Source organism: Varanus komodoensis, unplaced genomic scaffold (genome assembly GCF_004798865.1).
Source record: "Varanus komodoensis strain SLA01 unplaced genomic scaffold, ASM479886v1 scaffold13_3, whole genome shotgun sequence".
Lineage (NCBI taxonomy): Eukaryota > Metazoa > Chordata > Lepidosauria > Squamata > Varanidae > Varanus > Varanus komodoensis.
In genome coordinates this window covers 5,204,936-5,223,933 of record NW_025335409.1, presented here as the reverse complement: position 1 = coordinate 5,223,933, position 18,998 = coordinate 5,204,936, and the positions used below count along the sequence as shown (strand labels likewise).

The 18,998-nt window shown below is 40.0% G+C and overlaps 1 protein-coding gene across 1 annotated transcript in view; it reads left to right on the top strand.

Annotated features, from left to right (window-relative positions):
* The first annotated feature begins 15,236 nt into the window (after positions 1 to 15,236).
* The window catches only part of TAFA5 (TAFA chemokine like family member 5), a 388,082-nt gene continuing 384,320 nt past the window's right edge, over positions 15,237 to 18,998 (top strand). The window contains exon 1 of the mRNA XM_044423498.1: positions 15,237 to 15,348. Coding sequence (XP_044279433.1) covers positions 15,237 to 15,348 — 112 coding nt within the window. The remainder of the gene's footprint in view (positions 15,349 to 18,998) is intronic.

Below are 18,998 nucleotides of genomic sequence, written 5' to 3'. Positions count from 1 at the left end.
GAAAATTCAGCTGTTGTACCATATGGAATCACAGTTTTGATTCTGGTTCCAGCTGATTGCAGAGGAACAAATCATTCAGCAGTGCTTAAGGGCCATACCACAGAGAAGACAAAGGTTGGATGGATGTAAGTTGATGAGGAAGTTTCACATTGATGTGTAAAGCTTTTCTAAATATTTATAAACTTGACACTTGGACCATTTTTTGAAAGAAGTGACTTTTTGCTGAAAGTTTTTTAAAGGTTGTTGTATTTGTTTTTGGCCAACAACACTAATAGCCCAAAGGTACCCTACCCAACACATTGGGAACATCTTACTTGAATAACCTTGTTGATTACCTTAACGTTTGGCATACAGCATGTTAACAAAACCCAACACAATCTCTGTTCATCTTTGGAGTACTCTGTGTTTCTTCCTTGTTTAGAATAAATATTACTAAACATTCTGTGCACCATTCACATATATTTCAGCCTACTGCCACAGCATATGCTACCAATAACAACAACACTCATTACAATGTAAAACAAGAGCTGTTTATTATCCCCCCCCCCCCCCCCGCCCGGCAAGTCTTCAGTTAACTATTTTCTTGAAAGGCTTCAGATCCCATACAAAATTTTAAACATAGCCAAGGAACAAAACAAAACAAATAAAAACAATTATGCATGGCCCAAAGCAATCAGCTAAATTTGTATCAGCATAAATAAACAAGCATAAATAAAACCTTTGCACAGATAGCACTGAGAGTTTTTAGGATCATAATGCTATGCACACTTTCCTATGTTCATAATAGATTTAGCTCCCTTAAACAGAGTGGAATTTACTTCTGTGTAAATACATATTGGATTGTATTGCATGTTTGAAAAATAGGCCCTCCTCTAAACAATATTCCCTTCTATCTCCTTCCTTACTGTAGCCCCTCTTCTCTATTCTTTATACAACTGAGATAAATTATACCTTAGCCAGAACTAGGGTTATTTGGTGGGGCACAGGCCATGGATTCCATTAATAGGCAGCCTGCCTATTATCTAATCTCATCATCCTAAACCATGAACTAGATAGGTATGAGATGGTGGTGGTAGTCTTAGGACTAACAGCAAGGAACCTCAGAACCAACAATCCAGCCCAAGGCCATCCACACCAACACCAAATATGTGTCTTGAGGATCAGCATAGTAAGTTGCCAAACCATGTTGACAGTCATAAAACACCATCAGTCCAATCTAACAATAATAACATAATAACAATAACAATAATACCTCCAATGGATGTGTTACACAGAAGGTGAAATCCTACACTGCTAAGCCAGCTGTATGTGCAAATAATATTCCTTCCTAGCCCATCAACCAACTGCTAGGTGTGAGCCAGTGGGGGAAAAAAAGTAACAAGATAGTTTCATCTGTGGTTCTCCCCTGTATTTATAACAAATGCTTTTCTGTCAGTCTGTCCAAAAGATCTGCCCTCCCACCAAGTCCACAGAGCCCTAGTTGGCTCACTGTGGGGGCCAGTTTCAGTTGCTCCAGAATCCCCTGTAACACTGGCCCTGCCACTCTGCCTTGAAACATGCCCACACAGTGACACATTCCAAGGTAAGCAGAGAGCCATGGCGCACAGAATTTGTATTTCTTTTATGCAGACCTGAGCCATAGAATGGTAGCAGCCAGGGTACCTTTCATGTGTCCTTTCTAGAATAAACATTAATTCTGCTTTCATTAATTAACTTGTTTAGGAAAGGAGCTCTTTTTGTTTCCTGTTGTGCAGGAAACTCTTCATACTTAATTGTATAATAGAGCTTTTGCACATTTATCTCTGTAAAATATCTCCAGGGTTTCTGGAAAAATACATCCCTCTGCAGATGCAACCAATATTCTGGCAAGCCATGCTCCATTATGCAAACTAACAAGTTATTTCATGACTTGCTTGGTACCTTGCAAGTGGGAGAGTTTGCAAAGCCTTGAGGGACTTGAAGTTCATGTCACTGACACTTAACTTTATGAAGGTTAAGTAAGTTCTGAGGGCATGTGCAACAATATGAGAGTACAATTAACTGAAAGCATTATAACAAACTAAACTGCAGTTTTGAGAGCAGGTAGAGTGCAAATGTATGAAAAATCTCATCTTCTAAAAATGCATTCTAATGAGCTGGTTGATAAAAATGTGAAATATTCTTATGTACTGTTTTGAAAGCTCCCTTTGTTCTTCCTAAATTATAACAGCTCCAAATGTAATGAATCCTGCAATTGGGTAATACTTTAGAAAAGTCTGAATTAATTTGTATTTCAATTGTCCACTCTTTCCTTTTTTTTCCCAGGGAGCTTGGCTATTTGAATTTTTATCAGTCTGACTAAGTGCACTATTATAAACAAGTATAAACAATCATATGCAATTATACTGCCTACTGATGTTTTTCAGTCAACAATAATGGAATGTTCAGTCTACAAAAAAAAAAACTATTAGAACCTCAGATACATTGTAACAAAAAACACCTGAAATATTTTTAGTCAGAACTGATCCATAATCATGTTCCACTTTTTATGAATAGAACTGTGTTGTTGGAGAACAATGTAAATACCATGGCCAGTGGAGGCTCTCCATCTAGTCTGCTGGGGCTTGTGCCATGTCTGCAGTTCCCTGTACACACTAAGTTGTGCAAGCTGCACTCTGTGTACAAATCAGATCCCTACAAGTGAAGGAGGAGAGAAAACTCAGCTGTCATTTCTGTCCTCAGAATGGAAATAACAGCATGAACTTTGCCGCACTGCTGCTTCTCAGTGTCTTGGCCTTCCTGGTCAGGCAAGCCCCCTGTGCAGCAAGCCAAGCCAGCTGAGTTCAGAGGAGAGACTGAAGAGGACTTGACCAGCATATTTTTGCCTGTTCTGCTTTTTTCTTACATGGGCAGAGCAGGCAGGGCAACTGAAGCCCCACAGAGATGGAGTAGCAACAGGGACTCATCAGATTTGGCTTCACCCACCTCACTTCTTTCCCAAGTCAAAAGGAAGCTGGAGATGCAAACCATGGTAGATTCATGCAAGTCCTTTCACTCCTCCATGAGAGATTCACTGGGCTAAGCTTTGCCTAGTAAGCCTGCTTCCCAAAGGTGGAAGGGAGGCATAATGGGCAAAGCTAGATGAATCCCTTTTACTTCTCTGTCAAAAGAAAGAAGCCTTCCTTGATGTGGCTTCACCGTACACTGTACATTGGGCTTCCCTAACAAGAAAGCCTGAAGACAGTGACATGTCCTTCCCAAGAGCCAGGCAGAGGAGCTATACCATGTAAACTGCGGAAAGCAATGTGAGACTTACCTGCTTCCTCCTTTATTCCGGTTCTGCACCTTTGACCAAGGCACACAGAGACACATTATATCCTTCCACAGAATTCCACCAAGCAGAGCTGATAGAGAAACAAAGTTTCTTACAGGAAAGTTTCTTATAAGAAACAAAGTTTCTTATAGCACAATCCTGTACTATACTTGGAACAATGTGTTCAATAGAGCTTACTGGCTAGTAAATGTATTTTATGACTGCAGACTTATAAGCAGGTGAATGATTTACTAAACTTCATTCCATATCCAGTCTCTGTTTTGAGTGAAATTCTGTACTAAAATCATTAATTTCATATACCAACATCACAATTAAAATCTAAGTGATAGGAATTCTCCCTTTCTCCCCCCCCCCCCCCCCCTCTCTCTCTCTCTCTCACACACACACACACACACACACACACACACACACTAACACTACTACAAGGAAATCAAATGGTAGAGTACTACAAACCGTGACTTGTTTGCTGGAATTTCAGACAGCATGTAAAAAATGAATAGGTGAATACATTCATACAAGATTCACTTTTAAAATGCAGTTGAAGCAAGATGAAGAACACAATGAGCTGCACACAGAGAGATTTTTGCCTGTCTGTCTTTTTAAAATACCAGAGGGGGTGGTAGTATACATATGAGTGAATGTGGAGATGTTCTGATATTTTTCAAATCACTGTATGCACCTGTTTGTGGGAAAAGGGAGTAGAAATCACCAAGATTCAAATTCAAAATATGATGTATGCTGCCTGTATTTTATACCTGAATGTGCCCAAATATTTTAAAAAAATAGTATTTGAACCTCAATGTATACTATAGAGCCACTATCTTGCAAGGAATAGGACTACTCCATAGTGATTGATTTGATAAATGTCTTCAAAGATCTTCGACATCCTATGGTATTCCCTGGCATATACCTTGGGAGTGTAAAACCAATAAATCTGTTTGACCCAAAAGAAAGGAACCATCTGTATTTTATAAGTAGCCATATTCTACCAGCTGTCTTTGTGACCTGTTTGGCTTGTCATATAGCAAGAAAAGTTAAAAGGCATCTTTTCTCATCCTTGTTTCCAAGAAAAATAAGCTGGGAACCACTGTCTGAGATTGTCAGTACTGAATGTTTAGGTTTTTGAGGCTAAGATTGTAAGCATGTCATTTTTCAGCCCCTGTCACCTTCACCGAAATGGTCTTGGCTAAGAGATTCTTGATGATTACTAAGAAATTCACTCATCACTTATGAACTTTCCTTGTGCTCAATTGCACAGCAATTGCCATATTGAGCATCAAATTATGTTCAGCTCAGAAAACCTCTGGACTGGTTGTGTCTAAATCTTTAAACAGTTTTTCTCAGTCAAAAGAAGTTTAGTGAACCTTTTTTAAAACATAAGCTTGAACTTTTTATCCATTGACTTGAAACATAAAGATTTACATTCTCACCAGCAGAGTCAGAATATATAAAAGTGGATATGCAACAACTTTAGCCTGTGATAGTGGTTGGTAACTGAGGCCAAGCCTGGACATTTAACCATACATTGTAACAGCAGGAAAATGAAGGAAATTATTTCTATTCATACTTGTTGCCTAATATCCTGTGTATAGATGCATTACTCAAGATTTAAAGGAGGCTGTACATTTCACTGGAGAATAAAATCACCAACTGACTCTTTGGATGTTAGCCATATTAACTCAGGAAAAAAATGTTCAGCCATTTTGGAATATTTATAATAGCTATCTTGTCATTTCCAGAAGGTCATTTTGCAAGTTCAATGCAACAAAAATAGAAGGAATCTTGTGACATCTTAAAGACTAAAATAATTATTCTGCCATAAACTTCTGTGGAAATTCCCAGTGCATCTGATGGTAAGATGATATTCACAAAAGCCTGTGCTAGAATAAATGTGTTAGTTTACATGTTCCCCCACTTTTGATATCTATTATACTTTCTTTGACTTAGCAGTGCTTGTTATGGAAGCCAGAGGAAGATGATCCACTCTGAGAAGAACTTTGAAGGTGCAACATGATGCATATTTGTAAAAAAACAAAATGCCAAGAACTCTCAGCATCCCCCAGTCAGATGAAAATCTGTTAAGAAAAAAAAGCTGCACAGTGTCTTCTCTTAGAACTAGGACACCTCTGTTGTGAAGCACCCTACGAAAGAGTCATTTGGATCCCTAGCAGGTCATGTCTATCCCTCAGTAAGACAATGATCAAGTTTATAATGACTAACTTAAGTGTCATTGATTTCAGTGGACTAAAGTTGACTAATTTCCCCTGGGCAGAAACTGATATGTTTTAGTCTTATATCCTAAATTATGTGCTTGATTTATTATTATAGTAATCTGACTTTAAGATGTTATCTGCTACTTGCTGAACACAGACTGAGATCTGGACTTAGTTAATAGGATCCAACCACTGTCTCTATGTTTTTCCTTGTTTGTTTGTTTGTTTGTTTGTTTCATAATGATGGGGCCTGTAGTGCAACATAGGTTTAGGAAGGCTGGCTTAAAGTGAAGGAAAGTTCAGCAGACTTAATGCTATTTGTGTTGATTGTTACTTGATCTGAATCTGTACAAATCATAATTTTGAGAGTATTCATGTTAATAGTCTTCTGTTCAATAATATTTGTCCTGGTATGCTGTAAAGTTAGTAGTGCATTTGTAGGAAAGTGATTCATCAGAGACAGAAATCCATGAATAATCTCATTATATGGAAGTTTATACCAAATTAGTTACAAATGGCTCATACGTAAGAGAAGTAATACCTGATTTAGAAGTAAAGGGGAAAAAAACAGAAGCTTGAAATATGAATTCCCAGAAGCAAGAACTCTTTGCTTGATTTCTCTAGTGTTTAGCATATTTGCAATCTAGTCCACAAAACTCTGAGTTATTAAAAATATTTAGAGGTATTCATAGGCTTGGGGGAGACAGGGAGAGAATTAAAAATATTTATTACAAATTTAAACATACTTTACACCAAACAATACTTGTCAAATAGAAAATGGAGTATATATTCTACTCTGTTTTAATAAATTGGATGCTATGCAGGCAGACAATGTGAAATAATACACTGGGTGGGAGGGGGAACCTGAATATTGCAGTAAATCAGGATCATTTTTCATAATTATGCATTCCAAAACCAAAGGGTAACAGAGAGTAGAACACATGTCCCATTGCATACAAACATTAACACCAACCATAGATAGATCCTTGCACATCTTAAACTTTAAAACGATTAATAGCTTAGGACCAGTGAAGAACCATTTTCATTCTTATGTTAAAAGTCCTTAAAAGTCCTTCTTGAGTGCTAATCACCTTTTAGATTTGGTAAGGCTGATGTGCATTAGATCAGCCTTCTTGGGGATTGACACAAATCTGTGGAATTATTTTCCACTCATCCTAACATTTTCACTTCCTCTCTGGCTTTTAGTCAGGTCTCGAAGACCTCTCTGTTCAACACTGATGTCCTGACATGATAACCTATACTTTGTTAATCATGCATGCATGTAACTTAGGGAGGTTCTAAGCCCTAAAAGTGACTTTAAAATATGTAAACAACACATGGACTGATAAAGACATCAATAATTTTCTGTCTGTTTACTTAGGAATGTTTTCAGAATGCAAGCAGGAAATAGTAATATAGATTTGCTCCTCTAGTGATTTAGAACACAAGCAAACACTAGAAAATGCCAGCCCACTTCCAAAACAAATTTATCAAGAAAGAATGTAAGTAATGCCTGGATCCCTGCTGTACAGAGCATTTGCTTGCCTGATCCTACAGATGATTGCATTGCTGCAATCTCATACAGGCGAAGTGTACATTTGGACTGCATAAGATTTCCACTATAAGAATGTTTAATCTATTGAACAAGGTCCATAACATGTAAATATACTTAGTTTAGTTAGTTTAGTTATAAATTTCAACACAATCATGTTAATTTGTGTGATGTGATGTGAGCCGCCCCGAGGCTTCGGCGAATGGGGCGGCATAAAAATGTTTTAATAAATAAATAAATTTACACAGATATTATACACACTGACCTGGGAGTAAGACCCTGGAGCTTATTTTTCAGTAGTATAGGACTGTACTGTAAAACAGTCTAATGGTTGATTGACTGGATGTAGCAAGCCTGTTTTGCAGTTACTTAAGTCAAGTTATGACTTAAACCAGCCCAAATTTCAGTCTTGGAGTATATCAATTTCAAAACAGAAACTAGAGTTCATTTTAGGTATATAATTTAATAGCCTTATTAAATAATAATAAGGGCATTAAATAATTTATTGAAATTAAAATAAGGACAAAAATTGAAATAATTTATTGAAATTGATGCCATTTGGTATATTTTACTTTCTTTCAGTCATGTTTGCAATTTCATTTATTGAAATTAATAAATATTTTATCTTAGGACCATGCTAGATGTGATGCTATTTATGTCTTTACTCCTGGTGTGTGTGATTTTTTTTTCAAAATTCAATCCAGAGGCAAGCTAGATTAGGGCTATGGCATGTGTGGGAGGAAGGGAAGGAGGGAGAGAAGTTTAATTCATTTAAACTTTAATTAATAATGCACCAATTATTATTATTTCATTGCATTTCTATCACACATTTTTTCTCTTGTGAGGAATCTAAGACAGGTTACATAGCTCTACTTTACCTCATTCCTATCCTCAGAACAACAACCCTGTGTGAGAAGCTGAGAATCCGTGACTGGTCCAGTGAGCTTCATGGCTGAGTGGAGACTAGAACTGGGATTTCCTAGGTTCTCAGTCCTACACTATGACCAGCACATCACAAGGGCTCTGTACTTGCCACCCACCCCTGCCACCTGCTGCTATTTTCAATGGGATAAAAGTTCAAATGGATGTCAATGGAATCTTTGTCTCTAGCAAATAGCCAGTGTGGGAGCAGCAACAAGGACTAGGACAGTCCCAGGTGGCTCAGTGTGACCTGGCAGGAATAACGCCACTAAAGTTGGCCCTTAAAATTATGATAATGTCACAGAGAATAGATTCATTGCTCTTGTTTGTATGCTTGATAAATGTCATGCTATCATCTAGACTGAAGTAGTGACTTACTTCAGAGTAAGCTGGAAATTTGCTAAATTCTAGGCATTTTTCAAAATAGAATGCCAGGTTGAAAACAAAAAATAAATACTCTCCTTAATATCCCCAGACATCAATGCATCTAATGCGATGCATCACTTAGAAGATCAAAGTGTCCAATGCACAAAAAAGTAAAAAAGTGAAAACATTTTTTTATCCTACAATTCATCAAAATGAATGTTGCCAGACCTTTCTTATTTACTTAAAGGAAGCAAGAATGGTCATCTTTATATATGCACATTTTTGCATTAGAAGAATATGAGGTTAATTTTCCTTAAGCATTTCGAAGTATTGTATTGCCAATGTGGTAATACTCTGCGTGAAAGCTCATACATTGTGTATATGGTACCACATTCAAAGTATTTCTTCTCAGGGTTCAAAGGTTCTGGATTTTACAGTTTCACTTTTAGAAAGTGGTATTTAGAACCATTCTAGAATAGCACATGGAAATATCTACTTACCTGGGAACAAGTATCAGTGATGTCAATGGGACTTGCTTTCGAATAGGTATGTACAGAATTGCTCTGTGAGCATAAAACAGAAAAACAATTTCAAAGCAGGAAGCAGAGACGTAAATACAGAAAGAGGTTTCTGATACAGACAGATACTATACTATACTATACTATACTATACTATACTATACTATACTATACTATACTGATGCAGACAAATATTTAAAATGTATGCAGCAAGTTGCTAGGGGAGAGAAATCTTCAGCATCCAGTAGTCCAATTAAGAACCTGTTATACTTAGAGTCCCATTTCTCATCCTTTTCCTCTTTTGGGAGAAGACAACACAATACAATTTCCTGAAAGTAATGTTCCCTGACTCCTTTCATGTCTCTATGGTTTTGTTTAAATGTAAATGTAAACATTAAATCACGGTTCAGTGCTATATGCTCCTCCTTAAGCTTTGGGCTCATTTGCTTCTCTCCCTCAGCATAGCCATAAGGAAGTAAGTGCAGGCACCCATCTTCTTTTTAATAATAATCATGGTTTATCATTTCATCTGGAAAGGAGCACCTCCAACTGAATGCTCTACAGATGTTTAATTACAGCTCTGAGCCCACTAGGAACATGGGATCTGGCTGGGAAATGTGTTTCAATATATCTAATGGACACTAGTTTGGGAAAAAATGATGCAATCTATAATTTATTAGCAAGTCAGGATCATAAACCAGTTTAATCCTAGCTTGCTTCAATAAAACTTAGCTCAACCTTGCTAGTTCGTCCTTTTTCACTATAAGATGCTTAAAAATTTATTTTTAAAGCTGTGCCAGAATAGGGGAGACAGACAGTACATGTGCCGAGTAAACCTAGGTTCTCAGATGCAACCACTGAATTGTAGATGCCAAAGGAATAAGATCTGTCCTATAATTATCAAGGTCAGAATGTTCTGGTTCTGTCACAGAGGCATTCCTAGACCAGCTGCTTTCCTACAGATTCGAGACTGGCTGCAGAACTAATAAATAGTAGTTACAAAATGGTTCTAGGCTAAGCCAAATTCACAAGTTGCCCTCCCCGCTGCCCCACAAGACTTCAGAGCATGTGACACTATCTGTTTTGCCTGGGTTTTTAGTTCAAGAAATTGATGACTTTTTTTTTTAGTGTGTTAGTGCTTTCAGCAGTGTTGCTGATTTTTGCGTGGTTCATTTTTAGCTTAGTGGAATAATGATTTATAATGTCTTTAAACTTATTTTAGTTTGCCAACTGTCTTCAGCATCTTTTGTGAAGGAAAGCTAATTTAAGCAGTTTATCAAAAAATGCACAAACAATAAATATATGAGTAGCTGTTCAAAATTTATTTATATATAAATGTTAACAAAAACAAACAAAAATAGTAAAGAGTGTTTCTTTTAATCAAACCTGACATCTAAAGGGTCTAGATAACTGTATTTATAAATCTGTATTAATTTATGATATTCATTTATGATATCCATTTATGACAAGTCTGCTGACTAAATTTGCAGATGATGCCAAAGTGGGGGCAGTGGCCACAACTGAAGAGCAGGTGATCCAGATCCAGAAGGATCTGACCAGGCTGTGGAAGTGGATGAGGGACAACAGGATGGCATTCAATGTGGGAAAGTGCAAGGGTTTGCACTTGGGACACAGGAATAGGTGTCACAGGTACAGGATGAAAGATAAGTAGCTGGACAGCAGCACTTGTGAAAGGGATCTCAGAGTACTTGTCAACAGCAGGCTAAACAAGAGTCAGCAGCATGAAGTGGCAGTTAAGAAGTCAAATGCCACCTTTGGATGTATAGCCAGAAGTATGGCTTCTAGCAAGGTGTTGATACTGCTGTACACAACTCTGGTGCACGCATAACTGGAGTACTGCTTCCAGTTTGGGCTCCACATTATAGGGGAGACATAGCTAGGTTTGAATGGGTTCAGTGCAGGGTCACAAGAATGGTAGCTGGATTGGAGGGATGACATATGAGCAGAGATTGAGGGAACTGGGTCTTTTCAGCCTGAAGGACACTCTGAGGGGATCTTTTAGCAACTTATAGGTATGTGAGGGGATGGCACGTAGAGGAGGGTTGTGACTGGTTCTTTCCTGCAGTAGAGGGCAGGATGTGTTCAAGCGGGGCAAAGCTCAACGAATCAGGCTTCAGGTTGGATGTCAGGAAGTACTTCCTGACGGTTAGGACCCCTAGGATGTGGAATGGGCTTCCAAGGGAGGTGGCTGAGGCCACATCGGTGAGGGTGTTAAAGGATGAATTGGACAACTACATTTTGGCAATTACATGAGTGGAGCCAGCTGGAGCTGGAAGTCAGACTAGATGGCCCAGGAGGCCCCTTACAACTTGCTTTTTTATGTTTCTAAGTTTTTGGAAAAAAGGTCCTTGGAAACAAGTACGATGCCTTAACTCCTGGCAGGTTTGGATGACACTGGTTGTCTGGATCTGTTCCAGCCTTTACTATTATGGTGGGTGCTGTATGCCATGGAATGGAGGAAGCAATGCAACCATGTGGTCAATGTGAGTTTGAAAGATACAATTTATATTTATATTGCAATTTATTTATATTGCAATTTATATCTTGCCTTTTTCCTACAAAGGGCTCAAGGCAGCTTACATCATTCTCCTCCTCCATCTTATCCCCACAACAACAACCCTGTGAGGTAGGTTGGGCTGAGAGTCTGTGACTGGCCCAAAGTCACCCAGTTGGCTCCATGGCTGAGCGGGGACTCGAACCCAGGTCGCCTGAGTCCCAGTCCCATGCTCTTAACCACAATGTTAGAATAGCTCTAGTCTTGCTGACAGGATGAACTCAAAAGTACCCTGTTATCAGGGCAAGTAGAGCTTTGCCATGTTTTAACCTTCACATCATTTCATACAGGAATATGCGTTTTCTTGCAAACACCAATTATAGGGTATTATTGTGCCTCCTATTTTCAGTGGTTTCTTCTGTCCTATAAAATACAACAAAATATTCTTATTCAAGAGAAAGTTCAAAGTTGGAACAGAATCCATTGCCCTTTTGAACATTTCTTAGACCATGGTTTGAAGTAATCTTATTAAATCAATAGGGCAAATGTAGAGTGACTTTTCAGGATTAGAAAATGTGGAACAGCTAATGTCTTTAATAAAAGGAAGGAGTATTAAGGTCATGATCTGTCTAACATTGAGTACAATGGAATTATAGACATATTCAAATGAAATATACATATCTTAATGCTCAAAATAAAGTTCCATGAGAGCCACTGTGGAGCACAGTGCAGGACTGGCAGTCAGGCAATCTGAGATGTAGTCCTGCTCACCCATGGAGCCAGCTGGGTGACTATGGGCCAGCCACAGACTCTCAGCCCAACCTACCTCACAGGGTTGTTTTTCTGAGCCTAAGATTGAGAGGAGGAGGAGGAGGAGGAGCAAGTAAGCCACTCTAAGTTCTTTAAAAGAAAAAAGTGGGATATAAATCAAGTAAATAAATGGACTTCAGCACAATTCTATGTATATCTTCAGAAATAAAGGTCACTAAATCCAATGGGTCTTACACTTAGTAAGTATCGATGGAACTGCAGTCCTAACCATTAAACCACGCAACCACTTCTGCACACTTGCACATGGAGTTTCTCCAGGCATGACACAGCACAGAGAAGTGGTCATCATGGGATCTGTGGGTCATTACTTCACTCACTTGCTAACCTGTAGCAAAGTGGTGAAGTAAATTGAAATAAATTTGAAGTACAGTGAAGTAAATTTTCCTTGCCATCCCATCCAGAGAGCGGGGCACAGAGCAGTTATGGTCAGCCTGTCTGTCTCTCAATAGCAAAGACTGGGCAACTGTATGCTGATTTCCCCATCACCTTCTTTATTCCTCTGGAAGTTATATTCAAGCAGTCAAAGCTAGGTCCAGAGGGGTAAGCTAGATGGAGCGAGTAAGCAAGCAAAATGACAGTGGTTGTTCTTTGAAATGCTTCCCTTTCTCTAGCTACCCACTGGGTATTTCTAGATGATAGTTGCACTATTTGGGTGACTAGATAAGGTGGCTATTCTTGCCAGTGAAGCTGCTAAAGCAGCTCAGGACCATTTTGTACCATTGAACAACTTACCTATTAGTTCATCAAGCCACAGTACCAGTGGCCATTTTGAATAATAAAACCACAGCTGCAACTTGCCAAGTTGACCGGCGAACTGAACATAAAAGGCCATGGGTTATGCCTGGGATGTTAGACTTTCACATAACCCACAGTTCCCAAGTTTGATGGACATGACAAGCCTAGAGCACGGCTTGGATATTGAAAAAACCCTGCCACACAGCACAGCTCAAGTCAATGTTTGAACCATATCCATGAGTGAACAGGCAGAGGCAGTGGCTCACATTTTATGGCTAGGCAGCACCTTAGAGGCAGTCTTGCCTGTCATTGATGCCCAGAAAGGGTGCAAAGAGCAAATGAAAATCCATACCCCAAGCCCAGAAGCTGCTGGAATTCAGTATTCTACACAATTTTTCAAAACCCACGAACCCCACCTCATTAGCATCTACCACACCACTCTCAAGCCTCCAATACTGTGAGGGATGCCAGGTTGCTTTCTGCCTTCCCTCATCTGATGCTTTTCCTTCAGTACAACAGTGGCGGTATTATAGGAGCGCCTTTCTTCTTTTTAAACAAACGTCACTTTCGAGATGCTCTAAGCGCCGTCGGTTCATGCGTGCTTGTTTAGACCGCGAAATTTGGCCCTCGGGCCACCCGAGGCGCGTCCGCGGGGGCTCGCATGGCGCACACGCGGGCCTCCCCCGCCGTAGTTCCTGCCGCGGACACATGCTCGGAAACAGCCGCAGCAGAGGGTGGGGGCTGGGCGCCACGAGACGAGACGAGACGAGCCTGGTGACAGCCGCGTGCCCCCCTCCAAATTTGCTCTCTGGATGAAGAGCGCGCGCGCTCTTGGCATCCATACGCCGTGCTCGAGCCTTCGCCAAAGCAGGCGGGAAAAGGCGACCGGCGGGGAGAAGGGGAGGGTCGAAGTGGGGGCTGCCTCGACCGAGGACTCTTCCCGCGACAGGAAAGGGTTAAGGCGTGACTGTGGAGGCTCGGGGCAAGCCCAGAAGCGCTCCGCCGACGGACCTGCCGGCCAGAAAGCGGCGGCGGCAGCTGCTGCAGCGCCCGAGCAGGAAGAGTGGCCGTGTGCTCGGGGGAGAAGGGGGCTTCGCCTGCGGGCTTGAGGCAAAGGCTGAGCGGCGCCTTGAGACGGAGCGAAAGGCGCTCTGGAGAAGGTGGTGGGCTCTCGTTTCACGCCCGCGGTCGACTCGAGGGGAGAGGGAAGCGGCGCCTGCTGCCGTGGAAGGCAAGGAGGCACCTGTGGGCGTGGTCGCCTCGCCACCGCCTCTCCTCGGCCACCGCCACCGCCACCGCGACGACGAGGCTGCTTTAGGAGCGGGTGCACAAAGCTACAAGTGCCGAAGGAGACGGCGCGAGGCTCCGGGGGAAGTTTGCTGCTGGCAAGGAAGAGGCACGCGCGCGCGCGCGCCTGCTCGCCCGCGCGCGCGCGCGCGCCGGCCCCTTTGCGCTCCGCTGAGCGCTAACCTGCGAGGAGCGGCGGGCCGACGGCGATCGCGTTCCGCGGGGGTTCGTGGGGAGGGTCTCAAGGAGCGATCTGTCCTTCTGAGACAGAGGCTGGCGGCTTCTTCGGGACGTCGTCTTTTCCCTCTCGCCCTTGCAGAGGGATGTCACCCCTTCCCTTCCCTTTGTGGAGTTATAACGCCATGCCCTGTCTTTTCCCGTCTTTCTGTAGCGAGCCGTCACTTGGCTGGCTGGCTGGCTGGCATGCGTGTGCGTGTGAATGCGTGTGCCCTCCCTCTCCCGTGCTTATGCGCGGCGGCTTGTGAAAGCTTGCTTAATTGACGTGAGGGTTAACCTCAAGACGTCTTCAGCGCAGACGTCCTGCTTATTCCTGCCAGGATTCTCCTTAAAGGGGTGAACAAGTAACCAAATAGTACACTCTCTAATTTTGGACGCCAAACTTCGCTCGACGAGGCCAAATCTCAGTTCGACGGTGATTGAAAAAAGAAAAGGCAAAAGTTGAGATGTTTCCCTGCCTAGTTCCCAACGAATCGCTGTCTCATGAAGACAAAAGACACAGTCCGAGAGGCCGTTGCCTGCTGTAGAGGGTGACTTGGCTTGACTGAGACCACTGAAGATGGTTCCTGCGGCACCAGATCGTGGTTGTTGATGCTGATCCCTTGCGCCGTTCTTGAAGATGCTTCTCTTTGGGATTACACGTGGCGAAAGGTGGGCCTTCCGAGGGAGAGCTGGCTTGTGAGACTTGCCTGACCGCTTTTTGTTTTGTTTTGATTTGATTTTGGCTGCGGGGGACGTAGTGGCTTCAATGGCTCCATCTCCCAGGAGAAGCAACAGGAAAGATGCCAGCGCTCTGCCAAGCATGTCCTCAACTTTGTGGGCAATTATGATCTTGGTTGGCCTCCTAATCGCCTACTGCAGTAAGTACCACCGCAGCAGGAGGGCAAATCACTTTCCTTTTTTATTGGCTTGGGCTTTTTCTTTATTTGTTTTTGGGTTTTTTTGGATGAAGGTGGAGCATAGGATGCTTATAGGCTGAGTTACCAAACATTTATGATGTGTTCATATTGAACTCGCAGACAAGCTGTTCTAACCAGTAGAAAGTATGTATTGAGCCAGCAAAGCCCCTTGCTTCCATAATGCTTTGCTTGGAAACACTATAATACCTCTATAAATCTTGAAAGTATGTGTTTTCTTATGCGGCATAATCCAGGTGTTCTAAATGCTTGTACTTTCATTAGCTGTCAGTAACTGGACATGTGCTTTTCTTGTCTCTCTCTTATCTCTACCCCAACCTCCACTTCTCAGGAGCATGCTTTTCTCTTGCAAAGCAGCTTGTGCGGATTTCCTTTGCTAAAGAATAACTTAATTCTGTAGAAGATGGTCTGATATCACTAAAATCACATGCAATTTTTAGATGTATATTTTAGCAATGTCAATGCTAATCTGAAGACAGAAGTAGTATAGAATTACACTAAAAGCCCTTAGAAGTTTTCAATTCATTTTTCATGCTTAATTTTAGACTTTTATTTTTAAAAACAGAAGTATTTTATTTTGCAGTGAAGGATTGATCTAAATAAATGCATTTTATTTGTGATAGCAGTGTGTAAAAATACTCCTTGTTTGAAGTATTAAAGGTACAATCTAAAGAAGAGAAGAACCCTCAACTGACATGGTGAGAGTTATTTCTGAGTAAACATTAATGAACAGTAAGCCTTATAAAACTGATTAGTGACAGTTCTACTACAGATAAGCAGTGGGAAATATTTGGTCAGTTTTGAAGGAAGACAGGGCTGTCATTTTAATCTTAACTGAATTGAAATTGATTTGAAATACAGTTTTCTTAAACTCAAAAACCTGTGCCTTTGAACACCTATGCAGTTCTAAGTCTTAAGTCATTTAAGAATGAATATTAGCATGTTCAGTATTTTCCATTTGTGGTAGTTACAAAACTTTCCAAACACTAATGTATCACTGGGATTTTTTTAAACAAAAAATAATAATTCTTACTTTGACATGCAGCTTGTGGAACAGAAATTGTATTTTCTCCCCTTGTATTTTGCATGCTGTTAAACTTACTAGTTACTATTCCTCATCAAATTCTGTGAAAAACTGAAACGAGTTAGTATTTTTAATTTATCAGTGAGTTAGTATTTTTAATTTACCTGTTCTATTGCACTTAGCATTGGTACTCACTGATTTCTCTAAAGTAGTGACTTGTCATAATTTCCATAGAATAAAATTATTGTCACTTACAATTTCTTTGTAATGGCATGTTAGGAATATATTCCATTTTAACCCATCTGATATTTTTTCTGGGGGGGGGGGTGGAATTTTACATTTCCATAATTTTACATTCCATTCCATAAGTGTGCAACAATATGTATACCTGTGAAACTAACAATTCAGTCCTGGTCATGCATATAAGTAAATGTGCAGCCAGTAAGTATTTTGTGTCCAATAAATGTATATTACCCTGCTTTCAAATTTTATGTTAAATATATTAAATAAAGATCGGAAGAAGTTCCTTAATGATGACTGCTTGAGTAGTGACCAAGAATATATTCTCATCTTCTTGAGAGAATTTTTTTTAAAGTTAATTATGTTCTCGGTATGCATACTTAGATAATTTGATGAATATTATTTTTTCAAAATGTGGAAAGGTATAATTCCTGTTTTCATGTCTTTTGTATATTTGTCTATTGCTGTGTTAACTACTAATATCATGAAGTGTGTTTAATAATGAGTAATCCATAATTAACTTATTTGCAAGTAAACCCTAGGTTAGTCAGCGTTAAACATGTGGGGTATGTGTGTAAAATTTTTTATGCCATCCAACTTTGAGCAAACACCAGACAACCAGAAATATGCAGTGCCTAGATACTCTAGCACTTGTTCTCTTTCAGGAGCTTCATGATTAAATGTGCAACTTTGAAATACAGAACTATAATTTATATATCATTTGACTGTTGCATTATTTGAAGAACCTCTTATTCTGTAACTAATCTCTATTTTGGAAGAACAGTAAAACTCATAGGCAGAGGGAATTGTGCTAATGCAGTTTCTGTAAGCCCCATCACTTTTAATAGGATACTTCTTCAAATATTCTCTGTTCTCAGTATGTGAATCAGAGGCAGTTTGTTGTGAATCTTATTTGAAACATTTAATTACATTTCTGTGTTTTTGATAATGTGGATATAAACATTTCCAATAACATGCTGTGTGTGTGTTTCAAAATATATCCATGCAATTTGAATGTGACAGCTTCATTCCAAAGCACACAACTAGTTAAATTGGAGCAAGGACAGAAGAAAAATATAGTGTAACATTAATGGATAAGAGAATGTTTGACAAAGGTTGAAGTAACCTTTGAACATAATTGCAGGATTGTTGCTCTTCCTTACTCTATGCTTCCTGTTTTATTAAAACATGTTCCTACTCAAGGTAATATTGTGTTGTGTGAGATAAAATGACATACAAAGCTCAATTTAGCTTATGAATGTCTTACAAAAAGTATTTAGATCAACAGATACCTAATTATATGCATATATAATTTCATTTATTGAAATGATAGCTGTTCCTTGTATCCCCAAGGATCATAATATGACCGTTTTCTTTCCCTAAATATCTGGTTTATACTTAGGGATAGTAGCTCCACCCAATGGTTGAAGAAGAGACATGTACTAGATCAATTAGGTTAGTTGCTATAGTGATAATGCTTTATTGGACAAATCCTCTGGAGGAGAAAAAATCCAGAGTTAAGAAGATCCTTGATTGGTGGTGGTGGTGGTGGTGGTCAAAGCAAAAAAGGAACAACTGCAATAAAATGTCTTAAAATACCTGTTTATGTAAGAGTGTTTAGTTGTAATATTTAATATTCAAGTAGTAGAATAGCGCTCTTAAAATGTTTATTTTATTCATTGATCAGACTATGAGACAGCTAATGCTGTCTTATCTGGCATTGCAACACAGACCATTTTACATCTTCTCTGAAGAGTTGTAATATGTTTTTCTATGGGGCTCTTTGAAGGATATTTTGAACATTTAGGTGATGCTGGTGCTACAGCCAGTTGGTTGACCAGAAACAGCTATAGTGAGAGACTGTTATTACCAGGTTAAAACAGCTTCATTTGCTACCAGTTCATTCTAGAACAGAATTAGCAGTGCTGGTCATGACCTATAAAGCTGAAAGAGCTTGGGATCAGGATACTTTTACCACTGTCTTTGAGTCTGCCTGCATTCTGGACTCTTCCAGAAAGACCTTTTCTCAGTCCTGTCACTATCTGTCCAACAGAAACATGGGCGAGGAGCTTGTCATACATGTTTTCTCTCAAAATTTGTTATTTAAAAAAAGGAAAAATAGATGGGCAACAAGGAACATTTTCATAACACGGATACCTATAGACAGCATAATTCACACCCCTGTGCTACAGCAGTGGTTCACTTGCTCTGCTTTTAGTGCATTGTACATTTCCCCCTGCCCATTCAAAGATTGTGAAGATCAGCAAAAGCCCATTTGCTAATGGAATTGACAGGTTTCAATCCTTTACACAGTAATAATTCTAGTTCA